This window comes from Phyllobates terribilis, unplaced genomic scaffold (assembly GCF_046119375.1).
Source record: "Phyllobates terribilis strain yellow unplaced genomic scaffold, ASM4611937v1 Scaffold_4__5_contigs__length_816908805, whole genome shotgun sequence".
Lineage (NCBI taxonomy): Eukaryota > Metazoa > Chordata > Amphibia > Anura > Dendrobatidae > Phyllobates > Phyllobates terribilis.
In genome coordinates, this window is record NW_027362764.1 from 610,276,559 (window position 1) to 610,302,550 (window position 25,992).

The window sequence follows — 25,992 nt, forward strand, 5'->3', positions numbered from 1 at the left end:
GTTGTAAGATGAAACACAAGCAAAAAAATGGTTATCTTTACTTAATATTGCATTTTCTCTTTGAAGTTGTAGTCAGTTCTTTCTCAAACTCACTACAATGAAATTTGTCAAGCTGAAGAATCACATTTTTTTCCAGTGTTTCAAAAATAATGTGGCTTTTTGGAAACCTAATATTTCATCCTGGGCTGGCTAATACTTAGGGCACAGTCTTTCCTTGTGCAAATGAGAATAAAGATGATCCTTCTACAATGTGACAGCCCTTGACATATTTGTAGACAGCTATTAAGTCTCCTCTCAGTCTTCTTTTTTGCAAGCTAAACATTCCCAAATCCTGTAACCGTTCCTCATAGGACATGGTTTGCAGACCAGTCACCATTCTGGTCACTCTTCTCTGAACTTGCTCCAGTTTGTCGATGTCTTTTTTAAAATGTGGTGCCCAAAACTGTACACAGTATTCCAGATGAGGTCTGACCAAAGAGGAGTAAAGACCGATAATGACTTCACGTGATCTAGAATGTATGCTTCTGTTAATACATCCCAGAATTGTATTTGCCTTTTTTGCTGTTGCATCACACTGTTGACTCATGTTCAGTCTATGATCTATTAGTATACCTAAGTCTTTTTCACATGTACTGTTGCTTAGCTCTATTCCTCCCATTTTGTATATGCTTTTTTTCATTTTTATTGCCCAGATGTAGTACTTTGCATTTTCCCTGTTAAAAACCATTATGTTGGTTACAGCCCACTGCTCCAGTTTATTTAGGTCTTTTTGAATCCTCTCTCTCTCTTCTCTAGTATTAGCTATCCCTCCTAGCTTTGTGTCATCAGCAAATTTAGTCAGTTTACCCTCAATTCCTTCATCTAAATCATTAATAAAGATATTGAACAATACAGGTCCCAGGACAGAGCCCTGTGGTACCCCACTTGAGACATTCATCCAACTGGATGTGAAGCCATTTACGACTACTCTTTGAGTTTGATCACTAAGCCAGTTATGAATCCACCTAACAGTTGCCTTGTCCATTCCATACTTGGTAATTTTTTCAATAAGGATGGTGTGAGATACTTTGTCAAATGCTTTGCTGAAGTCAAGATATACTATATCTAGAGCATTTCCCTGATGCACCCAGTCAGTGATTCTGTCATAGAAGGAAATTAAGTTAGTCTGACATGACTTGTTAGTTATAAACCTATGCTGACTCGGGTTAATCATTTCATTCTTATCCAGGTACTTACATACATGTTGTTTAATAATTTGTTCAAATATCTTTCCTGGTATAGAAGTCAGACTCACCGGCCTATAGTTCCCTGGGTCCACCTTCTTCCCCTTTTTGAAGATAGGAACAACATTTGCTCTTCTCCAGTCTTCTGGGACTTCTCCTGTTCTCCAAGAATTTTCAAAGATTATGGAGAGTGGTTCTAAAATTTCTTCTACGATCTCCTTCAGTACTCTGGGGTGTAATTCATTTGGACCTGGAGACTTGAACTCATTTATGTTAGCTAAATACTCCCTCACAATCTCTCTGTTTACAGATAACTTGGTTTCTTCTATTCCTTTAATAGGACAGTGAAGATCAGTTGATGTTACATTTTATTTCTGAGAGAAAACAGATGCAAAATAGGAATTAAAAAGTTCGGCCTTCTCAACATCCTTTCTTACCATTTCTCCATTTTCATCCTGTAAAAATCCTATAGCATCTTTGAGTTTTCTTTTACTTTTGACATACCCCCAAAATCCTTTTTTATTGCCTTTGACATCTCTTGCAAGCCTTAATTCATTGTCAGCTTTAGCTAACCTGATACGTGCCCTACAGGATCTGCAGACTGCTTTATAATCTTCTTTAGATATGCCTCCGTCTTTCCATTTGATAAACATTTCTTTCTTTCTTTTTAGCATGTGTTTAAGTTCTGTGTTCATCCATATAGTATGAAAATTCTAAATGTCTCATCCATCAGTATGAGACATTTAGAATTTTCATACTATATTAAAATATGAAAGAGTGAAGAAGTGTAGTTATTAGATTAGTGAATAAATGGATTTCAGCTATGTATCAGTTAACATATATTTTTTGATCCAAGTGCTTTCATTGTGGAAAACGATCTGCACGCAGACAGCACTAGGACCAATTTTGATCAATGTGTTAGTTCACATGAATGTGACAGGGACCTGGTCAGCATAATAAAAACCACAGCATGCAATAGTCCCATCCATTTTCAAATGAGACACATTTACATTTCAACAGATGTGCAAAAAAAAATCATATGCAATACTGATACCTTTCATATGGTTTTGGGATCCATTGCAATTATTAACATAGAAAACTATATTTTTCTTTGTATCATTTTTAATTATGATTGTATGCATGACAAAAACAGACATACTGAAAAATCATCCGAGTTTTCCAGATCAAAACAGGCGATTGTGTACTCTTGTGAGATCTTATCCTTGGACTTACAAATACTGATGCAAAATATTAGCCAAAATATACCCATGTGAGAAAAGATTCTAATGAAGAATCAAAATATAATGTTACTCAAAATATAGAAATAGGATAATATTTGTGTTGTTTATGTCACGCACTGAACTTTCTGGCAACATCCTAAATATGATGGCTACATAAAGAAACCATTAGGCCAGCATTATTGTTCTTGGTCTTCTTGTCACAATAACGTAAATATCTTGAAGATCATTGTAAGAAAATATGGAAATGTTACAATGTCATGTCTTTATTTTCAGATTAAATCTGTTTTTATCCATATTACAGTTAGAACCAACTAAAGAACCAGTGTATTTTTTATTACTGACAGATAATACACATGGGCTGGGTTGAGGAACGGGAGCAAGAAAATCTTCAAGACCATACGTACTCACCAAAGTTTCTGTCCCTTAGAGGATCATCGCTTTTTAAATTCAATTCACCTCCCGTAAGTAACATATCTCTGAACATTTTCATATTCAGTAAGCATAGCTTTTAAAATCCCATAGACATAAATGTATCAATATTTTTAACATGGTTGCATTTGTTGTTTAACTATGTTTCTGTTTTTAACTAAGGTAACAACATGGGACTGGATGCGGGCAGAAAAAAAGTTTTCAGTATATGAAATAATGTTTAAAATTTTTAAGGTAAGGACTCTGAGATGTTCAAAAATCTAAATGTATTTTCTATTGCTTACACAGCAGCAACATGTTCAATAGCAAAGTCTAGAAATTGTCATTATAGAAATTAATACATTATTAAGTACAATGAGTTAAGACTCGTTATACTTTCCGTTAACCAGGGCCGTCGTCAGCACCCGGCGCACCCGGGCAAATGCCGGGGCCCTGAGCAGGCAGAGGGGCCCACTGGTGGTTGCGCACCCCGCCAGGCTATGGGCGGAGGAGAGCTGTGCCAGCGCCCGCCCTTCTCCATCCCATTGCTCAGGGCCTCAGCAGCCGGATACTTACCTCTCCCCGTGCCTCAGCAGATCCGCTGTCTTCCTGCTCTGCGCTCTGTGTGACGTCTCAGGTCAGAGGGCACGGTGACGTCTTTAAACCACGCCGTCCCCTGAGCCGTCACAGGCCGCGGAGAGCGGGAAGATACCGGCGAGTCGGCGACGTTGGAGTCCGGAGCTGAGCAGCCGCAGGCAGCAGGTGAGGAGGAGTGAAGTGAGTATTTGTTTTTTTTTTTTAATGTATGGAGGCATGGGACATTATATGGGGGGTGACATCCTGCATGGGGCATTATAAAGAGAGGGGGGGTGACATCCTGCATAGGGCATTATAAAGAGAGGGGGGTGACATCCTGCATGGGGCATTATAGAGAGAGGGGGTGACATCCTGCATGGGGCCTTATAAAGAGGGGGTACATCCTGCATGGGGCCTTATAAAGAGAGGGGGTGACATCCTGCATGGGGCATTATAAAGAGAGGGGGGGTGACATCCTGCATGGGGCATTATAAAGAGAGGGGGGGTGACATCCTGCATGGGGCATTATAAAGAGAGGGGGGTGACATCCTGCATGGGGCATTATAAAGAGAGGGGGGTGACATCCTGCATGGGGAATTATAGAGAGAGGGGGTGACATCCTGCATGGGGCCTTATAAAGAGGGTGGGTACATCCTGCATGGGGCCTTATAAAGAGAGGGGGTGACATCCTGCATGGGGCATTATAAACAGAGGGGGTGACATCCTGCATGGGGCATTATAAAGAGAGGGGGTGACATTCTGCATGGGGCATTATAAAAAGAGGGGGGTGACATCCTGCATGGGGCATTATAAAGAGAGGCGGTTACATCCTGCATGGGGCATTATAAAGAGGGGGGGTGACATCCTGCATGGGGCATTATAAAGAGAGGGGGTGAAATCCTGCATGGGGCATTATAAAGAGGGCGGTGACATCCTGAATGGGGCCTTATACAGAGGGGGGGTGACATCCTGCATGGGGCCTTATAAAGAGGGGGGGTACATCCTGCATGGGGCATTATAAAGAGGAGGGGTGACAGCCTGCATGGGGCATTATAAGGGGGGGGAACAGCCTGCATGGGGCATTATAAGGGGGGGGGACAGCCTGCATAGTGCAATATGTGGGGGGAACTACCTGCATGGAGCATTATAAGGGGGGGGCAGCCTGCATGGAGCATTATATGGGGGCCAGTATCTTGTATGGAGCGTTATAAGGGGACCAGTATCCTGTATGGAGCGTTATATGGGGGCCAGTATTCTGTATGGAGCTTTATAAGGGGACCAGTATCCTGTATGGAGCATTATATGGGGGCCAGTATCCTGTATGGAGCTTTATAAGGGGACCAGTATCCTGTATGGAGCGTTATATGAGGGCCAGTATTCTGTATGGAGTGTTATATGGGGGCCAGTATTCCGTATGGAGCCTTATATGGGGGCCAGTATTCCGTATGGAGCCTTATATGGGGGCCAATATTCCGTATGGAGCCTTATATGGGGGCCAGTATTCCGTATGGAGCCTTATATGGGGGCCAGTATCCTGTATGGAGCGTTATATGGGGGCCAGTATTCTGCATGGAGCATTATATGGGGGCCAGTATACTGTGTGGAGCGATTCGCCGGTTTCTGAGCTATTGTGGAATTTACAATAGATATCGCTCATGTAATGTAAGAAGTGAAATCTTTGTATTGTACTATATATATATAAATGTATAAATATATATATATATATATATATATATATATATATACATATATTTCTCTGCGGTATCTGTGCATCATGAATCGTGGTATGTATTAAAGGGGCCAACTGAGACTCTTTCGCCCGGGGCCCAGAAAAACCTGGAGCCGGCCCTGCCGTTAACAATATCTCTGTTGCCCAGGTAACCAGCCAGATATTAAGTTTCAAATAGTTTCGATAAATTAGGTTTTATACCGTATATTGCAAAAGTGAGTACACCCCTCATATTTTTGTAAATATTTTATTATATCTTTTCATTGGACAACACTAAAGATATGACACTTTGATAAACTGAAAAGTAGTCAGTGTACATCTTGTATGACAGTGTAAGTTTGGTGTGCCCTCTAAATAAGTCAACAAACAGCCATTAATGTCTGAACTGAAGGCAACAAAAGTGAAAATGGCCAAATTGTGCCCATTTTCCATTTTCATTCCACAATGTCATGTCACTCATTAGTGTTACAAGGTCTCAGGTGTGAATAGGGAGCAGGTGTGTTATATTTGGAGTAATTGGTCTCATCCTCTCTCATACTGGTCACTGGAAGTTCAACATGGCACCTCATGGCAAAGAATTCTCTAAGGATTTAAAAAAAAAAAACTGTTTTTCTACATGGCTAAGATGGCTTAGACTATAAGAAGATTGCCAACACCCTGAAACTGAGCTGCAGCACGATGGCCAAGACCATACAGTATTTTCACATGACAGGTTCCACTCAGAACTGGCCTCGCAATGGTTGACCAAAGAAGTTGAGTACACATGCTCATCGTCATTTCCAGAGATTTATTTTCAAAATTGATAAATGAGTACTGCTAGCATTGCTGCAGAGGTGAATGGAGTGGGGATTCCGCCTGTCAGTGCTCAGACAATACACCACACTCTGCATCAAATTGGTCTGCATGGCTGTCATCCCAGAAGGAAGCTTCTTCTAAAGATGATGCACAAGAAAGCAAGAAAACACTTTGCTAAAGACAAGCAGACTAAGAATATGAATTACTGGAACCATGTCCTGTGGTCTGAAGAGACCAAGATAAACTTATTTGGTTCAGATGGTGTCAAGCATGTGTGGTAGCAACCAGGTGAAGAGTACAAAGACAAATGTGTCTTGCCTATAGTCAAGCATTGTGGTGGGAGTGTCATAGTTTTTGGTTACATGAGTGCTGCCGGCTGTGGGGAGATACAGTTCGTTGAGGGAACCATGAATGCTGACATATACTTTGACATACTGAAATAGAGCATGATACCCTCCCTTTGGAAACTGGGCAGCATGGCAGTATTCCAACATGATAACTACCTCAAACACACACTGCCTTGCTAAAGAAACTGAGGGTAAAGGTGCTGGACTGGCCAAACATGTCTCCAAACCTAAACCCTATTGAGCATCTGAGGGGCATCCTCAAACGGAAGCTCTCCATCATCTACCATCTCCATGATGTTGTCAAAGAGGAGTGGAAAATTATTTCAGTGGAAGGCCCCTGGAAGCATTTCTGACTCCCAGGTCACTGCTGTCAACAACGTTGTCAGAGGTATTACCCTACTTTTACGGACTCACAATAAAACATACCAAAACGAAACCAAAATAGATTTTCCTGGGAAATATGTTAAGGAACATCTTTCCATGACATGTACAGTTTATAAAAAGCAAATTAAATAACCAAAACCAAAAATACTCCTCCACACCTTGGGCTATGTTCACACGTAGCGTTTTTGATGCGTTTTTGCACTTTTTCATTGCTTTCAACAAAGACAAATGCATTCACTGGGAAATGTGATTTTAACATTTTATAACCTTATCTGGCCATGTGGTCTGTGACACATCATCAGACACATGCATACAGTGCTGAAAAGACATGGGAACAGCATGGGGAAGACCTCTGAAAGCATTTCTGACTCCCAGGTCACTGCCTAAAAGAGTGCCCATCATAAGTGATCCTTGGCGCATGTGAAGATGCCTCCCGCCATGCACCTGTCATTATTGACTTGCAACAATCACCGTCCATGTCCTTGTCCCAGTGCAGCGTTCAGTTGTCCCTACCCCATTCCTTGGAATCCAAGTGCAAGTATGCAGCCAGCCACCCACCCACAGCCAGCAATACTATACTGCCAAATATTTGACAGCTGCTTGCACTTGAAATGTGGCTTTTTAAGCTCGTGGAGGTGTTAGCTTTTCATAACCTTATGCTGGCAGCGGCCGGGTGTCCATACTCGGTCCCCAGACGCCACTATTTCTCCCGGTATCGTCTCCGCCTTCCACAAGCATGGGTCCCACAACATTACCAGTGCCCTCCCCAGTGCACTTACTGGGAAGGACCGCCTAACCACAAACACGTGGAGAGGTGAATGTGGCTAGGGACGGTAAGGAGGCAGTCCACAACTTTTTTTGCTAAGAGTTGTATTTAGCTCAGTGAAAGGACTGGCATAGAGACAAACCGTATCTGCTCGGCTGTCATTTCTCCGTCACCAGATTCCGCCCATTATCACACATGACCATGCCTGGCTATATGTTCAGTGGTGAGAGCCACAGATCAGGCTGCTGTGTTACAGCTTTCAACAACTCTGCAGAGCTGGGCAGTTTGTCAATTAAGCATTAAGCATGTTATCTTCAGCACAGCCTGTTGCCGCTTGGCCAAGGCAGTGCTGCAGTGCTGTCAGCTTGTGACTGATGTGGTCATTTCGGAGATGTAGGAGGAGGTGCAGGAGCTGAACAATGTGATTATATTGAGGTTAAATTGGTGATGCTGTTTTTAATATACTAAAGAAAGATCCTATTGTTTTATTTTTTTCACCTTTTTTTTTTAAGACAAATGCATTCACCGGGAAATGTCATTTTAACATTTTACAACCTTATCTGGCAATGTGGTGTGTGACACATCATCAGACACATCCTGTTTTATTTATGATGGAGGGACTCTGAAAGTCATAAATGTTATGATCTGCAACAAATACTAAGGAAAGAGAGGGGAAAGCTGTCCCTACAGTAAGACTAAGCTGAATCCCTATGATGTAGCGGGCTGCCTGTTCCTAGCGAACAGACCCGCCTTAGTCCTCGGCTAGGCTGAACGAAGACCTATTGCATAAGGGGAGGGGTCTCTAAAAGATCTAAGGACTGGAACAAAAATGGGACACCTCCTAAACAGAGAAGTTGTTGCAGAGAACAAAAAGATAAACTGACAAAAATGTACTAGAGGTCCCAGAAGGACAAAGTGAACTGACAGAGAAAGGCACAGAAGCAGCTGGCTAGCAAAACAGTCAAACAACACTGAAGTCCAGCACAGCCAAAAGGGTGGAGCTGTAATATAAAGGCAGATGGTCACGTGACCGCAAAACACAAGATGGAAAAAACAAACGCCTTAGCGAGAGGCTTGGCGCAGGGCAACTTAATGAATGGAACCAAGTGACATATCTTACTGAAACGATCCACGACCAATCAGATCACAGTAAAACCCTCGGACACAGGCAGATCAGTAATAAAATCTATTGTGAGATGCGTCCAAGGTGCACTAGGAACCTTCAGAGGGCAAAGCAACCCCACAGCAGGAGTATGTGAAGCCTTTGACCTAGCACACACAGTACATTGACGCACCCACTTGATGACTTCTTTCTGCCATCCAGGCCACCAAAAACTGCGACTGATAAGTCTCTTAGTCTCAGAAATTCCTGAATGACCTGCCAACCGAGACTCATGTCATTCCACAAACAAATCTCTCCTAAAGGTTCTAGGCACAAACAACCTCTCATGGGGAGTGTTAGATGGAGCATCATCTTGAGCTTTCAGAATCCCATTCTCCAAAACGGAGTCCAATGCCGCCACCTCAACTCCTTTCTGTAAAATGCTCTCCTCCTCCTTGGCACCAACCGTAGGAGAGAATCTGTGAGATAAACCATCGACTTTAACATTCTTAGTACCAGGGATATAGGTAAGAGAAAAATGAAACCGAAAAAAAAAAGTGCCCACCTAGCTTGACAGGCATTCAAGCGCTTGGCAGCATCCAGATAGATCAAATTCTTATGATCTGTGAAAACCTGAAGAGGAAATCTAGCGCCTTTCAAAAAATGATGCCAATGTTCAAACGCGAGTTTAATAGCCAGCAACTCCCGATTTCCAACATCATAATTCAGTTCGGTTTCCGAAAATTTTTTCATAAAGAAGGCACAAGGATGTACTCCATCCCTGTTCTCCTGAGACAAAACTGCTCCGACCCCCACCGATGAAGCATCGACCTCGACCAAAAAAGGCTTGGTCTCATCAGGCTTCATAAGGATAGGGTCAGAACTGAATCTCTCTTTGAGATATTTAAACACTTCAATGGCCTCAGCAGTCCACTGGGCCATTTTCGCACCTTTCCTGGTGAGATCAGTTAGCGGCTTAACAATTACAGAAAAATTCTTAATGAATTTCCTGTTATATTTGGCAAAACCCAAAAATCTCTGTATAGATTTCAAACCAATAGGCCTAGGCCATTCCTGAACAGCCTGAACCTTCACCGGGTCCATCTCAAAGCCCAAAAAACTAATTTTCGGCACAGCAAACTCACATTTCTCCAGCTTAGCAAAGAGTGAATTATCACTCAATAACTGCAAAACTTCACGTACACTCTACCAATGGGACTCCAGATCTGACGAATAAATGAAAATGTCATCTAAATACATAACCACATTCTTACCAATCAAAGGTCTCAGGATGTCATTAATAAGGTTCTGATGCAGGTGCATTGGTAAGACCAAAAGGCATCACTAGATTCTCAAAATGACCTACCGGAGTGTTAAAGGCAGTTTTCCATTCATCATCCTCCTTCACTTGTAACAAATTGTATGACCCCCGGAGATCAATCTTAGAGAACCACTTGGCCCCCACTAACTGGTTAAACAAGTCAAGAATTAACGGCAATGGGTAGGAATTGCGTACGGTAATCTTATTAATTTCACAAAAATGCAGACATGGAAGTAAACCCCGTCCTTTTTCTTAACAAAGAAAAATCCACCTGCCACAGGCGAATTAGAAGATCTAATGTGACCAGCAGCCTGGCTAGTCTGTATGTACTCCTCCAAGGCCTTTCTTTCAGGGATAGTCAGATTAAACAAGCGACTCTTGGGAAGAGTAGCTCCCGGAACAAACTTAATGGCGCAATCATAATCCCTATGAGGAGGTAAAACTTGCAATTCCTCTTCCGAAAAACCCTTCAAAAATCTTGAATAGGTACAGGTAATTCCCCTTTTTCCACAGCCGCAATGCGACCATTGGCAATCCTAGAACGACTGGAGAGGGTAAATTATCTAATACAACCAAGTCCAAAATTTCTTGGTGAAGTCCATTGATAGTGAGAAGAAATGCAGTAACCTTGTGAGTAATACATTTCAAGGGAGTGTTATCAATTGCAATCACAGAAATAGGTGATGACAAAGGTTTGGATTTCAATTTTAGTTTTTCCAAAAACCCTTTATCAATCACATTAAGTGTTGAACCACAATCCACAAATACCTGAAATTCAATCAAATTTTCCTGCAAAGTTGTACTCCCTGAAAGAAATACTCCTGCAGAGCGTAAACAAGCTATACGGGCGTACCTGAACTTTTTTTTTCTTTACTTAAACGAAGCTCACAATACTTAATCAAATGGTCAGCTTTACCACAATAAACACACAATCCCTCGGCGAACCTCTGGTCTCTTTCCTGAGAGGGGAGTGACTTCGCCCCAACCTCCATCGGTTCTCCACCATCTAAGCAGATTTACCTCATTCTGCCTAAATCTCAGCCTCCTATCCACAGGAACAGCTAATTGCATGGCATCCTGCAGAGTCTCAGGTGCGGGGAATGCAATTAGAGAATCCTTAACCCTTTCACTCAGACCAGCAAGAAATAGACATTTTAGAGTAGGATCATTCCATTTGACCTCTGATGCCCATCTTCTAAAGTGTGTGCAATAATTTTCAACATCACCTGACCCCTGATTCAAACGCCTGAGTTCTGACTCAGCAGATGAGATTCGAACAGGATCATCATATAATAGACCCATAGCAGAAAAAATTCTTCTACAGACCTTAAGAATGGATCATTAGGTTGGAGAGAAAAGGCCCACCCCTGTGGTTCATTGCGCAAAAGTGACATAATAAAACCAATGCGCTGTGATTCATTCCCTGAGGACCTTGGTCTCAAGCGAAAATATAACAAACAAGCATTTTTAAAGGAAAAAAAATCTTGCTGTTTTTACCATAAAAAAACATCAGGCAGTCCTACCTTGGGTTCCACAAAATGCGCTCCAGAACAGCTACTCACATGTTGCTGGAGCTCGGCCACCTCCAGAGACAATCCCTGCAAGCGTTGAGCCAAAACTTGAATGGAAGACATACTGATACCTGAATTTCTTTCCTTTAGATTTTTGGGCTGGACTTACTGTTATGATCTGCAACAAGTACTGAGGAAAGACAGGGGAAAGCTATCCCTACAGTAATACTAAGCTGAATCCCTACGATGTAGCAGGCTGCCTGTTCCTAGCGAACAGACCCGCCTTAGTCCTCGGCTAGTCTGAACGAAGACCTATAGCATAAGGGGAGGGGTCCCTAAAAGAACTAAGGACTGGAACAAAAATGGGACACCTTCTAAACAGAGAAGTTGTTGCAGAACACAAAAAGATAAACTGAAAAAAAGGTGCTTGAGGTCCCAGTAGGACCAAGCGAACTGACAGAGAAAGGCACAGAAGCAGCTCGCTAGCAAAACAGTGAAACAACATTGAAGTTCAACACAGCCAAAAAGGCGGAGCTGGAATATAAAAGCAGATGGTCACGTGACCGCAAAACACAAGATGGAAAAAACAAACAGGAGGGTTCTAACAATAAAGCCTATTTTTATAAGGACATCAGACGGCCATTACTATTCTTTAAAGGTCAGCAGTCGACCCTCGCTATTGTTAGAGATCCATCAGCTGGCTATGCTTTGTTGTTCCCATTATTAACAAGTGGGTCTCCTAACTGTTATTGCATATCCAGTGACTGCAAGGGCTGCCAAAAATTTGGATGCAACCCAATAACCGTTTGAAGAGACATAGAGGAGGGTCTCAGTAAAAAAATGCTCCCATTATAAAGGAGCGGGTCTCCTATAGTGGTAATGCCCATGCTGTGATGGCAAGGGCTGCCAAAATTTGGGAAAACCCCACTAACAATTAAAGACACATAGAGCAGGGCCACAGTAACAAGGTACGACATGTTCCCATTAGAAAGGAGTGAGTCTGCTATACAGTTATAGGATATGCAGTGAGTCCAATGGCTGACCAATTTTAGGAAAAACCCCACTAAGAATTTAAAGACACACAGAGCAGGGCCACAGTAACAAGTACGACATGTTCCCATTAGAAAGGAGAGGGTCTGCTATACAGTTATAGGGTATGCAGTGAGTCCAACGGCTGACCAAATTTTGGAAAAACCCGACTAAGAATTTAAAGACACATAGAGCAGGGCCACAGTAACGACAAATTCCCATTAGAAAGGAGAGAGTCTCCCATAGTGTTGGCATATGCAGTAAATGCAAGGGCTGCCAAAAATTTGGAGGCACTTCAATGCCCCTTGGAAGAGACGTGGAGGAGAGCCTCATAAAAAAATGTTCCCATTAGAAAGGAGCGGGCCTCCTATACTTGCAATGCCCATGCACAAGTGTATAGGCTGAGAAACATTTACCCCTGGGGGGTATACATGAACATACTGTATAATTTTTTTTTAAGTGCATCATAAACACCCTTTAAAAAAATTATGCGGGTGTTGCATAACGGACCACGGTCACCCTGGTGATATGGTGGTGGAGGATGAGGAGAAGGAGGCGGACAAGAGAAAATAGCCCAAATCAGGAAGAGTATACCCATGTGTGGGTGTGAAAAGGTGCTGGGAATATACCTCCCAAGAAAAGACACTGGATTTGAGTTTATGTTACACTGCTATCATTTGGTGGTGTTGAGAAGACTGGCCCAATCCAGCCCTTATTTATTTGTTATAAGAGTCATCCTGTCAGCATTTTCAGCTGACAGGCGGATGCGCTTATCAGTTATAATTCCACCAGCGGCACAAAAAACCCGCTCTGCTAAAACGCTGCCGGCATGGCAGGCCTGGACCTCCAAGGCATAGAGAGCCAGTTCATTCCACGTATCCAGCTTGTATACCCAATAATTATAAGGCACAGAGGAATCAAGGAGGACGTTGGTACCGTCGGCAAGGTACTACCTCAGCTTCTTCCAAAACTTTGCACTCCTTGAGAGAGTACCTCGCACCTCAGGGCCTGTGCGATGGGAGCGTCTGAGAAAACTCTCCCAGAACTTTGACAGTGTTCCCCTGCCTCTGCTGGATTGAAGTTGCGTCTCTCTCACCTGTACTCCTTGGTTGTCCACCGAAGTGTGTACTCTGCCGCCAGTGTTTTCAGATGGGAATTTTTTTAATAGTTCCGCAACATGGGCCTTCTGGTACAGCTCCATTTTTGTAGAACTGTCCGCCTCAAAAATAAGAGATATAAAGTTCTCCTTGTAGCTTGGAGTGTCACCAACCAGTAATGACTGTAACCCAAAATTTTGAGAACGCGAGGATCATGGGAAAGGCAGCGTAACATAAACTCAGCCATGCGTTCCAGACTACTAACAGGCTAGACTTCCTGACTGATAGTGTTGAGTGAGCATGCTCGACACTGCTCGGTACTCGCCCGAGCATCGCACTACTTGTGATGTTCGGCGAGCACCGAGCATTTCCGGGTTACTCAGGCAGGAGCTCGGGTCTCCGCCCAGCACGTTTGGCGCTCTTTACAGAGCCAATGAACATGCAGGGTTTGCCAGCCAGTCACTGTAATGCCGCAGCCTTGTTGTTTGTGGGCATTACAGTGATTGGCTGGCCGCACAGCGTCACCTCGAGTATTTAAAACCGGGCGCCGCCATCTTGTGCACAGTCGCTCCGGATCAGACAGTGTAGGGTCAGTGCTGCTGAGCTAGGGAGAGATTTATACTGCGAGATAGTTAGTGTAGGGTCTCTAAAGCCTGCCAAATCAAACAAACAGTCCTTCTCAGGACTAATATCCATCCAAGATATCAGGCAGGCAGGCGGGCTGTATAGGAGACGCAGTGGTTATACCAACAAACACTGCATTACAGTCCTGTGTGCTCCTGCTGGTCAAATTTTTAGACTTAGCCCCAGGTCTCAGGGGCCAGGAAAAATCCTGTTTTTTTTTTTTTTTTCCTCAGTCAGACTGTACAAATACCCATCTTATTAACCTTTTGGTATTCCACACCCCCAAAAAAAAAATTGAGTTTGTCTGTGAGTGTTCAGACACAAATATATCTGTTTAAAAGAGTCTGGTGTAGGCCAGAGAACTAGAACTGTGTTTTTCCTCTTCCACGGTTGAAATCTGGATGTTATCAGCCTGCTTGCCTTTTTTCCATAAAAAAAAACAGTTTGAGTGTGTCGCTGACTGTTCAGACACAAATATATCTACTTTAACATGTCTGATATACACCAGGAAATTATAACTGTGGTTTTGCAGTTCCACGGTTCAAATCTCTGTATTATGCACTTTTTTGTCTTTTTTGCATAAAAAAAACATTTTCAGTGTCTCGCTGACTGTTCAGACATCAATATATCTGTTTAAAAGAGACTGGTGTAGGCCCGAGAACTAGAACTGTGTTTTTCCTCTTCCATGGTTCAAATCTGGGTGTTATCAACCTGCTTGCCTTTTTTCCATAAAAAAAAACAGTTTGAGTGTGTCGCTGACTGTTCAGACACAAATATATCTATTTTAACAAGTCTGGCATACACCAGGAAATTATAACTGTGGTTTTGCAGTTCCACGGTTCAAATCTCTGTATTATCCACTTTTTTGTCTTTTCTGCATAAAAAAACACTTTCAGTGTCTCGCTGACTGTTCAGACGCAAATATATCTGTTTAAAAGAGTCTGGTATAGGCCAGATAACTAGAACTGTGGTTTTCCTCTTCCACGGTTCAAATCTCCTTTTTATTACCCTTTTGCCATTGATAGTGCAAGTGTAAGCTATTTTACTTCATTTACAATCGGCAAGGCGCGTGGCAAGGGACGTGGAACTGGACGTTCTGGTGATGGTGCGATCAGAGGATGGGGCCGTGGCCAAGGTGAAAATGTGCAACAACCAACAGCCACATCTTCTCACTCCCAGTTCTTGCCTGAATTACTAGGGAAGCACACAACAGCACCACTATTGCGAACTGATCAATGTGAGCAGGTTATTAATTGGATAGCAGATAATACTTCCAGTCACCTGGGCACCACCACCTTTGGTCTGTCTTCCACTCGGTCAAGTGTTAGTAGCCGTGAGTCTCGACTGCATACTCCTCCTCACGCTGATGCTCCTTCCCCCCACCATGCCGGGTGTCATCAGACAGCAACTGATCCCACAGTTGGACACTCTGAAGAGCTGTTCACTGGTCCATTTCCATATTTGTGCCCCTCGCCTGCTCCGCTTGAAGTGGTGGAAGAGGAGATCTCATGCAGCGATGGCCAACTATTTGAACAGCCACGGCCACAGGAAGGCGACGCTGGAAATTTGTCACAAGAGGTGGACGATGACGAGACACAATTGCCACAAAGTGAGGAGGAGGACCGTGGTGTGGAAGTTGAAGAGGAGGAGGTGGTGGATGATCTAGTAACTGACCCAACGTGGCAGGAGGACACGCAGAGTGAGGCCAGAAGCACACAGGGGGAGGGAGGCAGAGTACCCCAACAGGCAGGAAGAAGCAGTGTGGTGGCCGCAGGCAAAAGGCGGGCAGCCATTCCCCGTAACACCAACACGAAGGACGTTGCCAGTACAACCGGTAGGTCTTCCAGAGTCTGGAATTTTTTTAAAGACTCTGCTGATAACCCCAAAAAATGCCATTTGTATCACCTGCCAGGCCAGCATCAGCAGGGGTGACAAAATTACCAGCCTGACCACCACCAGCATGATCAGGCACATGGCAGCAAAGCACCCGACTTTGTGGGGCGAACCCCAGGGTCCGCGACCAGTGTCAGCGGGTGTCACCACTGCTTCTTCCGCTGTTGTGCGTTTAAGAGAACCCCCTGTTGTGCGTGCAAGGCTATCCCCTGTCCATACTGCATGCAAAGATGCCCCCTCCTCTCTGTCTTCACTTGTTATTGTAGTTACTCAAGAAACAGCATCAACGTTCACGTCCACGTCCCACTGCAGCGTTCAATTGTCCATATCCCAGAGCTTTCAACGAAAGCGCAAATTCGCAACCAACGCCCCACAGGCCACAGTCCTAAATTCGCACAAGTCATGACTGCTTGCATTGGAAATGCTGCCTTCTAGGCTGGTGGAGACGGAATCCTTCCGCAACCTTATGGCGGTGGCTGTCCCTCGGTACTCGGTCCCCAGCCAACACTATTTTGCCCGGTGTGCCATCCCCGCACTACACAAGCACGTGTCCCAAAACATCTGCCGTGCCCTCAACAACGCAGTTACTGGGAGAGTCCACCTGACAACGGACACGTGGACAAGTGCTTGTGGCCAGGGACAGTACATCTCTCTGACGGCACACTGGGTAAACATAGTGGAAGCTGGGACCCAGTTGGACATTGGGATGGAACACATCCTCCCCACACCGAGGATTGCGGGCCCTATGTCAGTCAGAGTTGCCCCCAAAGTGTACAGCTCCTGCTCATCCTCCTCCTCCTCCTCCTCATGTTCAGCCTCCATCTCAGATATCACCACATCAGTTACAAGCTGGAAGCACTGCAGTACTGCCTCAGCCAAGCGGCAACAGGCTGTGCTGAAACTCATAAGCTTAGGTGATAAACCTCACACTGCTTGTGAGTTGTGGACAGCTCTGAAAGAGCAGGCAGATCTGTGGCCGAGACCGCTGAACCAACATCCAGGCATGGTCATGTGTGGCAATGGCCGTAACCTGGTGGCGGGTCTGAGGCGAGGCGAGATCACACACCATGCCTGGCTCATGTGCTTAACGTCATGGTTCAGCAGTTTCTTAAATCGTTCCCCGAGTTGCCAGATCTGCTCGTAAAAGTACGCCACCTGTCAGCTCATTTTCGGAAGTCGGCTACAGCTTCCGCCATCCTTGCTGTGTTGCAGCAGCGTTTGCAGCTTCTGGCACACCGACTGGTGTGTGATGTCCCCACACGTTGGAACTCTACCCTCCATGTTGCAAAGGATTTGTGAGCAGAAGAGAGCAGTTGTGGAGTACCATCTGCAACAAGGCCGTCGATATTCAGGTCAGACTCCACACATAAGACCTCAGGAGTGGACCTGGATGTCTGACATATGTACCATCCTGACAAACTTTGAGGAATCCACCAAGATGGTGAGTGGCGATGACGCCATCATTAGCGTCAGCATTCCACTTGTCTGTCTTTTGCAAAGCTCTCTGCAGAGAATTAAAGAGGAGGCATTGCAGCCAGAGTATGATGAGATGGATGAAGAAGCCGTAGCTGGCGGTTACACACAGCCCAGCCTCATCTCATCACAAGGTGCATTGGGGGACAATGAAGGAGAGGAGGAGGAGGAGAAGGAGGAAGAACAGGAGCTGGTATCATTAGCTGTAGATTGTAGTACCTGTACAACTGTCATACCGTCGGTTCAGCGTGGGTGGCCTGAGGACAGGGGGGAGGAGGAGGAGGAGAGCATGGTCAGTCGTCATCTTGATGAGGACACAGAAGTCTTGCCCGTTATCAGTCTGGCACGCATGACTGACTTTATGTTACGCTGTCTTAACCGTGACCCTCGTGTTGTCAAAATGCTGAGTGACAGTAATTACTGGTTGGTGACACTTTTAGACCCCCGCTACAAGGAGAACTTTCACTCTCTTATTCCTGAGGTGGAGAGGTCTACAAAAATGGGACAGTACCAGAAGGCCCTTGTTGCGGAACTATTAAAAAAATTCCCATCTGAAAACGCTGGCGACAGAGGGCACACTTCATTGGACAACCAAGGAGTACAGGTGAGAGAGACACAACTTCAATCCAGCAGAGGCAGGGGAACACTGTCAACTTTCTGGGACAGTTTTATGAGACCCACCCAGCTTACAGGCCCTGAGGCGTGGGGTACTCCCACAAGGAGTGGAAAGTTTCAAAAGATGGTGAGGGAGTACCTAGCTGACCGTACGAGCGTCCTCCGTGATTCCTCTGTGCCTTTTAATTATTGGGTATCCAAGCTGGACACTTGGAATGAACTCGCTCTGTATGCCTTGGAGGTCCTGGCCTGCTCTGCCGCTAGCGTGTTATCGGAGCGTGTTTTTAGTGCCGCTGGGGGAATTAAAACTGATAAGCGCACTCGCCTGTCAACTGACAATGCTGACAAGCTGACCCTTATCAAAATGAACAAGGGCTGGATTGGGCCAGACTTCTCAACACCACCAAGTGACAGCAGAGTAACATAAAGTCAAATCCACTGTGTTTTTTCTGGAGGTGTATTCCCATGCACCGCTTCACACCCACACATAGGTATACGCTTCCTCATTTCAGCTGTTTTTTGCTCTTCTCCTTAATCTAAGCCTCCACCACCACTATACCACCAGAGTGACCGTGGTCTGTTTTGCCAGCATTGCAAGTTCCTCCGTCCTAATTTTTGGCAGCTTTTGCTTGGAAGGCATAGGCAAAGACTATGGGAGACATACTCCCCAATAATGGAAATAATGTTTTTAATATGCTGTACTGCATGGCACTTGCAAGGGGCATTAAAATCATCTTGCTAAGCTACTGTGACCTCAAAGTCTCTTCCAAGGGGCATTGATATTGTTTTTTTATTCCACTGTAACCTCCACCACTCTTCCAAGGGGCATTAAAACCATCTTGTTAAGCTACTGTGACCTCCACGTCTCTTCCACAGGGCATTTAAACCGTCTTGTTAAACCACTCTGACCTCCACGTCTCTACCAAGGGGTATTAAAAGCGTCTTGTTAAACCACTCTGAAGACCACAGCTCTTCCAAGGGGCATTAAAACCGTCTTGTTAAGCTACTGCGACCTCCACCACTCTTCCAGGGGGCATTGATATTGTCTTTTTATTCCACTAAGACCTCCATGTCTCTTCCAAGGGGCATTAAAACCATCTTGTTAAGCTACTGTGACCTCTACATCTCTTCCAAGGGGCATTGATATTGTCTTTTTATTTCACTGCAACCTCCACCACTCTTCCAAGGGGCATTAAAACCGTCTTGTTAAGCTACTGTGGCCTCCACCACTCTTGCAAGGGGCATTAAAACCATATTGTTAAGCTACTGCGACCTCCACCACTCTTCCAAGGGGCATTGATATTGTCTTTTTATTCCACTGTAACCTCCACCACTCTTCGAAGGGGTATTAAACCGTCTTGTTAAGCTACTGTGACCTCCACGTCTCTTCCACGGGACATTGATATTGTCTTTTTATTCCACTGTGACCTCCACCACTCCTCCAAGGGGCATTAAAACTGTCTTGTTAAGCTTCTGCTACCTTCACCACTCTTCCAAGGGGCATTAAAACCATTTTGTTAAGCTACTGCGACCTCCACCACTCTTCCAATGGGCATTAAAACCGACTTGTTAAGCTACTGCGACCTCGACCACTCTTCCAAGGGGCATTGATATTGTCTTTTTATTCCACTGTAACCTCCACCACTCTTCCAAGGGGCCTTAAAACCGTCTTGTTAAGCTACTGTGACCTCCACGTCTCTTCCAAGGGGCATTAAAATCGTCTTGTTAAGCTACTGTGACCTCCACGTCTCTTCCACGGGGCATTGATATTGTCTTTTTATTCCACTGCGACCTCCACCTCTCTTCCAAGGGGCATTAAAACCATCTTGTTAAGCTACTGTAACCTCCACGTCTCTTCCAAGGGGCATTAAAACCGTGTTGTTAATCTACTGCGTTCCTCCACCACTCTTCCAAGGGGCATTGATATTGTCTTTTTATTCCACTGTAACCTCCACCACTCTTCCAAGGGGCATTAAAAACGTCTTGTTAAGCTACTGTCACCTTCACGTCTCTTCCATGGGGCATTGATATTGTCTTTTTATTCTACTGTAACCTCCACAACTGTTCCAAGGGGCAATAAAATCATCTTGTTAAGCTACTGTGACCTCCAGGTCTCTTCCATGGGGCTTTAAAACCGTCTTATTAAGCTACTGTGACCTCCACCTCTCTTCCAAGGGGCATTAAAAGCATCTAGTTAAGCTACTGCGTCCTCCACCACTCTTCCACGGGTCATTGATTTTGTCTTTTTATTCCTCCTTAACCTCCACCACTCTTCCAAGGGGCATTAAAACCGTCTTGTTAAGCTACTGTGACCTCCACGTCTCTTCCACGGGGCATTGATATTGTATTTTTATTCCTCTGTTACCTCCACCACTCTTCCAAGGGATATTAAAACCGTCTTGTTAACTACTGTGACCTCCACGTCTCTTCCAAGGGGCATTGATATTGTCTTTTTCTTCCACTGTAAACTTCACCACTCTTCCAAGGGGCATTAAAACCGTATTGTTAAGCTACTGTGACCTCCACGTCTCTTCCATGGGGCATTGGTATTGTCTTTTTATTCCTCTGTAAACTTCATCACTCTTCCAAGGGGTATTAAAACCGTCTTGTTAAGCTACTGTGACCTCCACGTCTCTTCCAAGAAGCATTAAAACCATTTTGTTAAGCTACTGTGACCTCAATGTCTTTTAGGCGGGCATTGGTATTGTCTTTTTATTCCACTGTAACCTCCACCACTCTTCCAAGGGGCATTAAAACCATCTATTTAAGCAACTGCGACCTCCACCACTCTCTCAAGGGGCATTAATACCGTCTTGCTTAGCTACTGCGACCTCCACCACTCTTCCAAGGGGCATTGATATTGTCTTTTTATTCCACTGTAACCTCCACCACTTTTCCAAGGGACATTAAAACTGTCTTGTTAAGCTACTGTGACCTCCAGGTCTCTTCCACGTGGCATTGATATTGTCTTTTTATTCCACTGTAACCTCCACCACTCTTCCAAGGGGCATTAAAACCATCTTGTTAAGCTACTGTGACCGCCACGTCTGTTTCAAGTGGCATTAAAACCATCTTGTTAAACCACTCTGACCTCCACGTCTCTACCAAGGAGCATTAAAAGCATCTTGTTAAACCACTCTGAACTCCACAGCTCTTCCAAGGGACATTAAAACAGTCATGTTTAGCTACTGCGACCTCCATCACTCTTCCAAGGGTCATTGATATTGTCTTTATATTCCACTGTGACCTCCATGTCTCTTCCAAGGGGCATTAAAACCGTCTTGTTAAGCTACTGTGACCTCCACATCTTCTCCAAGGTGCATTGATATTGTCTTTTTATTCCACTGCAACCTCCACCACTCTTCCAAGGGGCATTAAAACCGTCTTGTTAAGCTACTGCGACCTCCACCACTCTTGCAAGGGGCATTAAAACCATCTTGTTAAGCTACTGCGACCTCCACCACTCTTCCAAGGGGCATTAATATTGTCTTTTTATTCCACTGTAACCTCCACCACTCTTCCAAGGGGCATTAAAAACGTCTTGTTAAGCTACTGTCACCTTCACGTCTCTTACAAGGGGCATTGATATTGTCTTTTTATTCTACTGTAACCTCCACAACTGTTCCAAGGGGCATTAAAATCATCTTGTTAAGCTACTGTGACCTCCAGGTCTCTTCCATGGGGCTTTAAAACCATCTTGTTAAGCTACTGCGTCCTCCACCACTCTTCCACGGGTCATTGATTTTGTCTTTTTATTCCTCCTTAACCTCCACCACTCTTCCAAGGGGCATTAAAACCGTCTTGTTAAGCTACTGTGACCTCCACGTCTTTTCCACGGGGCATTGATATTGTCTTTTTATTCCACTGTTACCTCCACCACTCTTCCAAGGGATATTAAAACCATCTTGTTAAGCTACTGTGACCTCCACGTCTCTTCCAAGGGGCATTGATATTGTCTTTTTCTTCCACTGTAAACTTCACCACTCTTCCAAGGGGCATTAAAACCGTATTGTTAAGCTACTGTGACCTCCACGTCTCTTCCACGGGGCATTAATATTGTCTTTTTATTCCTCTGTAAACTTCATCACTCTTCCAAGGGGTATTAAAACCGTCTTGTTAAGCTACTGTGACCTCCACGTCTCTTCCAAGAAGCATTAAAACCATTTTGTTAAGCTACTGTGACCTCAATGTCTTTTACGTGGACATTGATATTGTCTTTTTATTCCACTGTAACCTCCACCACTCTTCCAAGGGGCATTAAAACCGTCTTTTTAAGCTAGTGCGACCTCCACCACTCTCCCAAGGGGCATTAATACCGTCTTGCTTAGCTACTGCGACCTCCACCACTCTTCCAAGGGGCATTGATATTGTCTTTTTATTCCACTGTAACCTCCACCACTTTTCCAAGGGACATTAAAACTGTCTTGTTAAGCTACTGTGACCTCCAGGTCTCTTCCACGTGGCATTGATATTGTCTTTTTATTCCACTGTAACCTCCACCACTCTTCCAAGGGGCATTAAAACCATCTTGTTAAGCTACTGTGACCACCACGTCTCTTCCAAGGAGCATTAAAACCATCTTGTTAAACCACTCTGACCTCCACGTCACTACCAAGGGGCATTAAAAGCATCTTGTTAAACCACTCTGAACTCCACAGCTCTTCCAAGGGACATTAAAACAGTCTTGTTTAGCTACTTCGACCTCCACCACTCTTCCAAGGGGCATTGATATTGTCTTTATATTCCACTTTGACCTCCATTTCTCTTCCAAGGGGCATTAAAACCGTCTTGTTAAGCTACTGTGACCTCCACATCTTCTCCAAGGTGCATTGATATTGTCTTTTTATTCCACTGCAACCTCCACCACTCTTCCAAGGGGTAATAAAACCGTCTTGTTAAGCTACTGCGACCTCCACCACTCTTGCAAGGGGCATTAAAACCATCTTGTTAAGCTACTGCGACCTCCACCACTCTTCCAAGGGGCATTGATATTGTCTTTTTATTCCACTGTAACCTCCACCACTTTTCCAAGGGACATTAAAACTGTCTTGTTAAGCTTCTGTGACCTCCAGGTCTCTTCCACGTGGCATTGATATTGTCTTTTTATTCCACGGTAACCTCCACCACTCTTCCAAGGGGCATTAAAACCATCTTGTTAAGCTACTGTGACCACCACGTCTCTTCCAAGGAGCATTAAAACCATCTTGTTAAACCACTCTGACCTCCACGTCACTACCAAGGGGCATTAAAAGCATCTTGTTAAACCACTCTGAACTCCACAGCTCTTCCAAGGGACATTAAAACACTCTTGTTTAGCTACTTCGACCTCCACCACTCTTCCAAGGGGCATTGATATTGTCTTTATATTCCACTGTGACTTCCATGTCTCTTCCAAGGGGCATAAAAACCGTCTTGTTAAGCTACTGTGACCTCCACATCTTCTCCAAGGTGCATTGATATTGTCTTTTTATTCCACTGCAACCTCCACCACTCTTCCAAGGGGTATTAAAACCGTCTTGTTAAGCTACTGCGACCTCCACCACTCTTGCAAGGGGCATTAAAACCATCTTGTTAAGCTACAGCGACCTCCACCACTCTTCCAAGGGGCATTGATATTGTCTTTTCATTCCACTGTAACCTCCACCACTCTTCCAAGGGGCATTAAAAACGTCTTGTTAAGCTACTGTCACCTTCACGTCTCTTCCAAGGGGCATTGATATTGTCTTTTTATTCCACGGTAACCTCCACCACTCTTCCAAGGGGCATTAAAACCATCTTGTTAAGCTACTGTGACCACCACGTCTCTTCCAAGGAGCATTAAAACCATCTTGTTAAACCACTCTGACCTCCACGTCACTACCAAGGGGCATTAAAAGCATCTTGTTAAACCACTCTGAACTCCACAGCTCTTCCAAGGGACATTAAAACAGTCTTGTTTAGCTACTTCGACCTCCACCACTCTTCCAAGGGGCATTGATATTGTCTTTATATTCCACTGTGACTTCCATGTCTCTTCCAAGGGGCATTAAAACCGTCTTGTTAAGCTACTGTGACCTCCACATCTTCTCCAAGGTGCATTGATATTGTCTTTTTATTCCACTGCAACCTCCACCACTCTTCCAAGGGGTATTAAAACCGTCTTGTTAAGCTACTGCGACCTCCACCACTCTTGCAAGGGGCATTAAAACCATCTTGTTAAGCTACAGCGACCTCCACCACTCTTCCAAGGGGCATTGATATTGTCTTTTCATTCCACTGTAACCTCCACCACTCTTCCAAGGGGCATTAAAACTGTCTTGTTAAGGTACTGTCACCTTCACGTCTCTTCCAAGGGGCATTGATATTGTCTTTTTATTCCACTGTAACCTCCACAACTGTTCCAAGGGGCATTAAAATCATCTTGTTAAGCTACTGTGACCTCCAGGTCTCTTCCATGGGGCTTTAAAACCGTCTTGTTAAGCTACTGTGACCTCCACCTCTCTTCCAAGGGGCATTAAAACCATCTAGTTAAGCTACTGCGTCCTCCACCACCCTTCCACGGGTCATTGATTTTGTCTTTTTATTCCTCCTTAACCTCCACCACTCTTCCAAGGGGCATTAAAACCGTCTTGTTAAGCTACTGTGACCTCCACGTCTTTTCCACGGGGCATTGATATTGTCTTTTTATTCCACTGTTACCTCCACCACTCTTCCAAGGGATATTAAAACCATCTTGTTAAGCTACTGTGACCTCCACGTCTCTTCCAAGGGGCATTGATATTGTCTTTTTCTTCCACTGTAAACTTCACCACTCTTCCAAGGGGCATTAAAACCGTATTGTTAAGCTACTGTGACCTCCACGTCTCTTCCACGGGGCATTAATATTGTCTTTTTATTCCTCTGTAAACTTCATCACTCTTCCAAGGGGTATTAAAACCGTCTTGTTAAGCTACTGTGACCTCCACGTCTCTTCCAAGAAGCATTAAAACCATTTTGTTAAGCTACTGTGACCTCAATGTCTTTTACGCGGGCATTGATATTGTCTTTTTATTCCACTGTAACCTCCACCACTCTTCCAAGGGGCATTAAAACCGTCTTTTTAAGCTAGTGCGACCTCCACCACTCTCCCAAGGGGCATTAATACCGTCTTGCTTAGCTACTGCGACCTCCACCACTCTTCCAAGGGGCATTGATATTGTCTTTTTATTCCACTGTAACCTCCACCACTTTTCCAAGGGACATTAAAACTGTCTTGTTAAGCTACTGTGACCTCCAGGTCTCTTCCACGTGGCATTGATATTGTCTTTATATTCCACTGTGACCTCCATGTCTCTTCCAAGGAGCATTAAAACCGTCTTGTTAAGCTACTGTGACCTCCACATCTTCTCCAAGGTGCATTGATATTGTCTTTTTATTCCACTGCAACCTCCACCACTCTTCCAAGGGGTATTAAAACCGTCTTGTTAAGCTACTGCGACCTCCACCACTCTTGCAAGGGGCATTAAAACCATCTTTTAAGCTACTGCGAGCTCCACGTCTCTTCCACGGGACATTGATATTGTCTTTTTATTCCACTTCTACCTCCACCACTCCTCCAAGGGGCATTAAAACTGTCTTGTTAAGCTTCTGCTACCTTCACCACTCTTCCAAGGGGCATTAAAACCATTTTGTTAAGCTACTGCGACCTCCACCACTCTTCCAATGGGCACTTAAACCGACTTGGTAAGCTACTGCGACCTCGACCACTCTTCCAAGGGGCCTTAAAACCGTCTTGTTAAGCTACTGTGACCTCCACGTCTCTTCCAAGGGGCATTAAAATCGTCTTGTTAAGCTACTGTGACCTTCACGTCTCTTCCACGGGGCATTGATATTGTCTTTT

General features: G+C 44.4%; 1 protein-coding gene across 1 annotated transcript in view; it reads left to right on the forward strand.

Annotated features, from left to right (window-relative positions):
- SNTG1 (syntrophin gamma 1) overlaps positions 1–25,992 on the forward strand; it is a 1,226,946-nt gene that overhangs the window by 1,124,266 nt on the left and 76,688 nt on the right. Inside the window, exons 15-16 of the mRNA XM_073679284.1 lie at positions 2,809–2,925; positions 3,056–3,127. Coding sequence (XP_073535385.1) covers positions 2,809–2,925; positions 3,056–3,127 — 189 coding nt within the window. The remainder of the gene's footprint in view (positions 1–2,808; positions 2,926–3,055; positions 3,128–25,992) is intronic.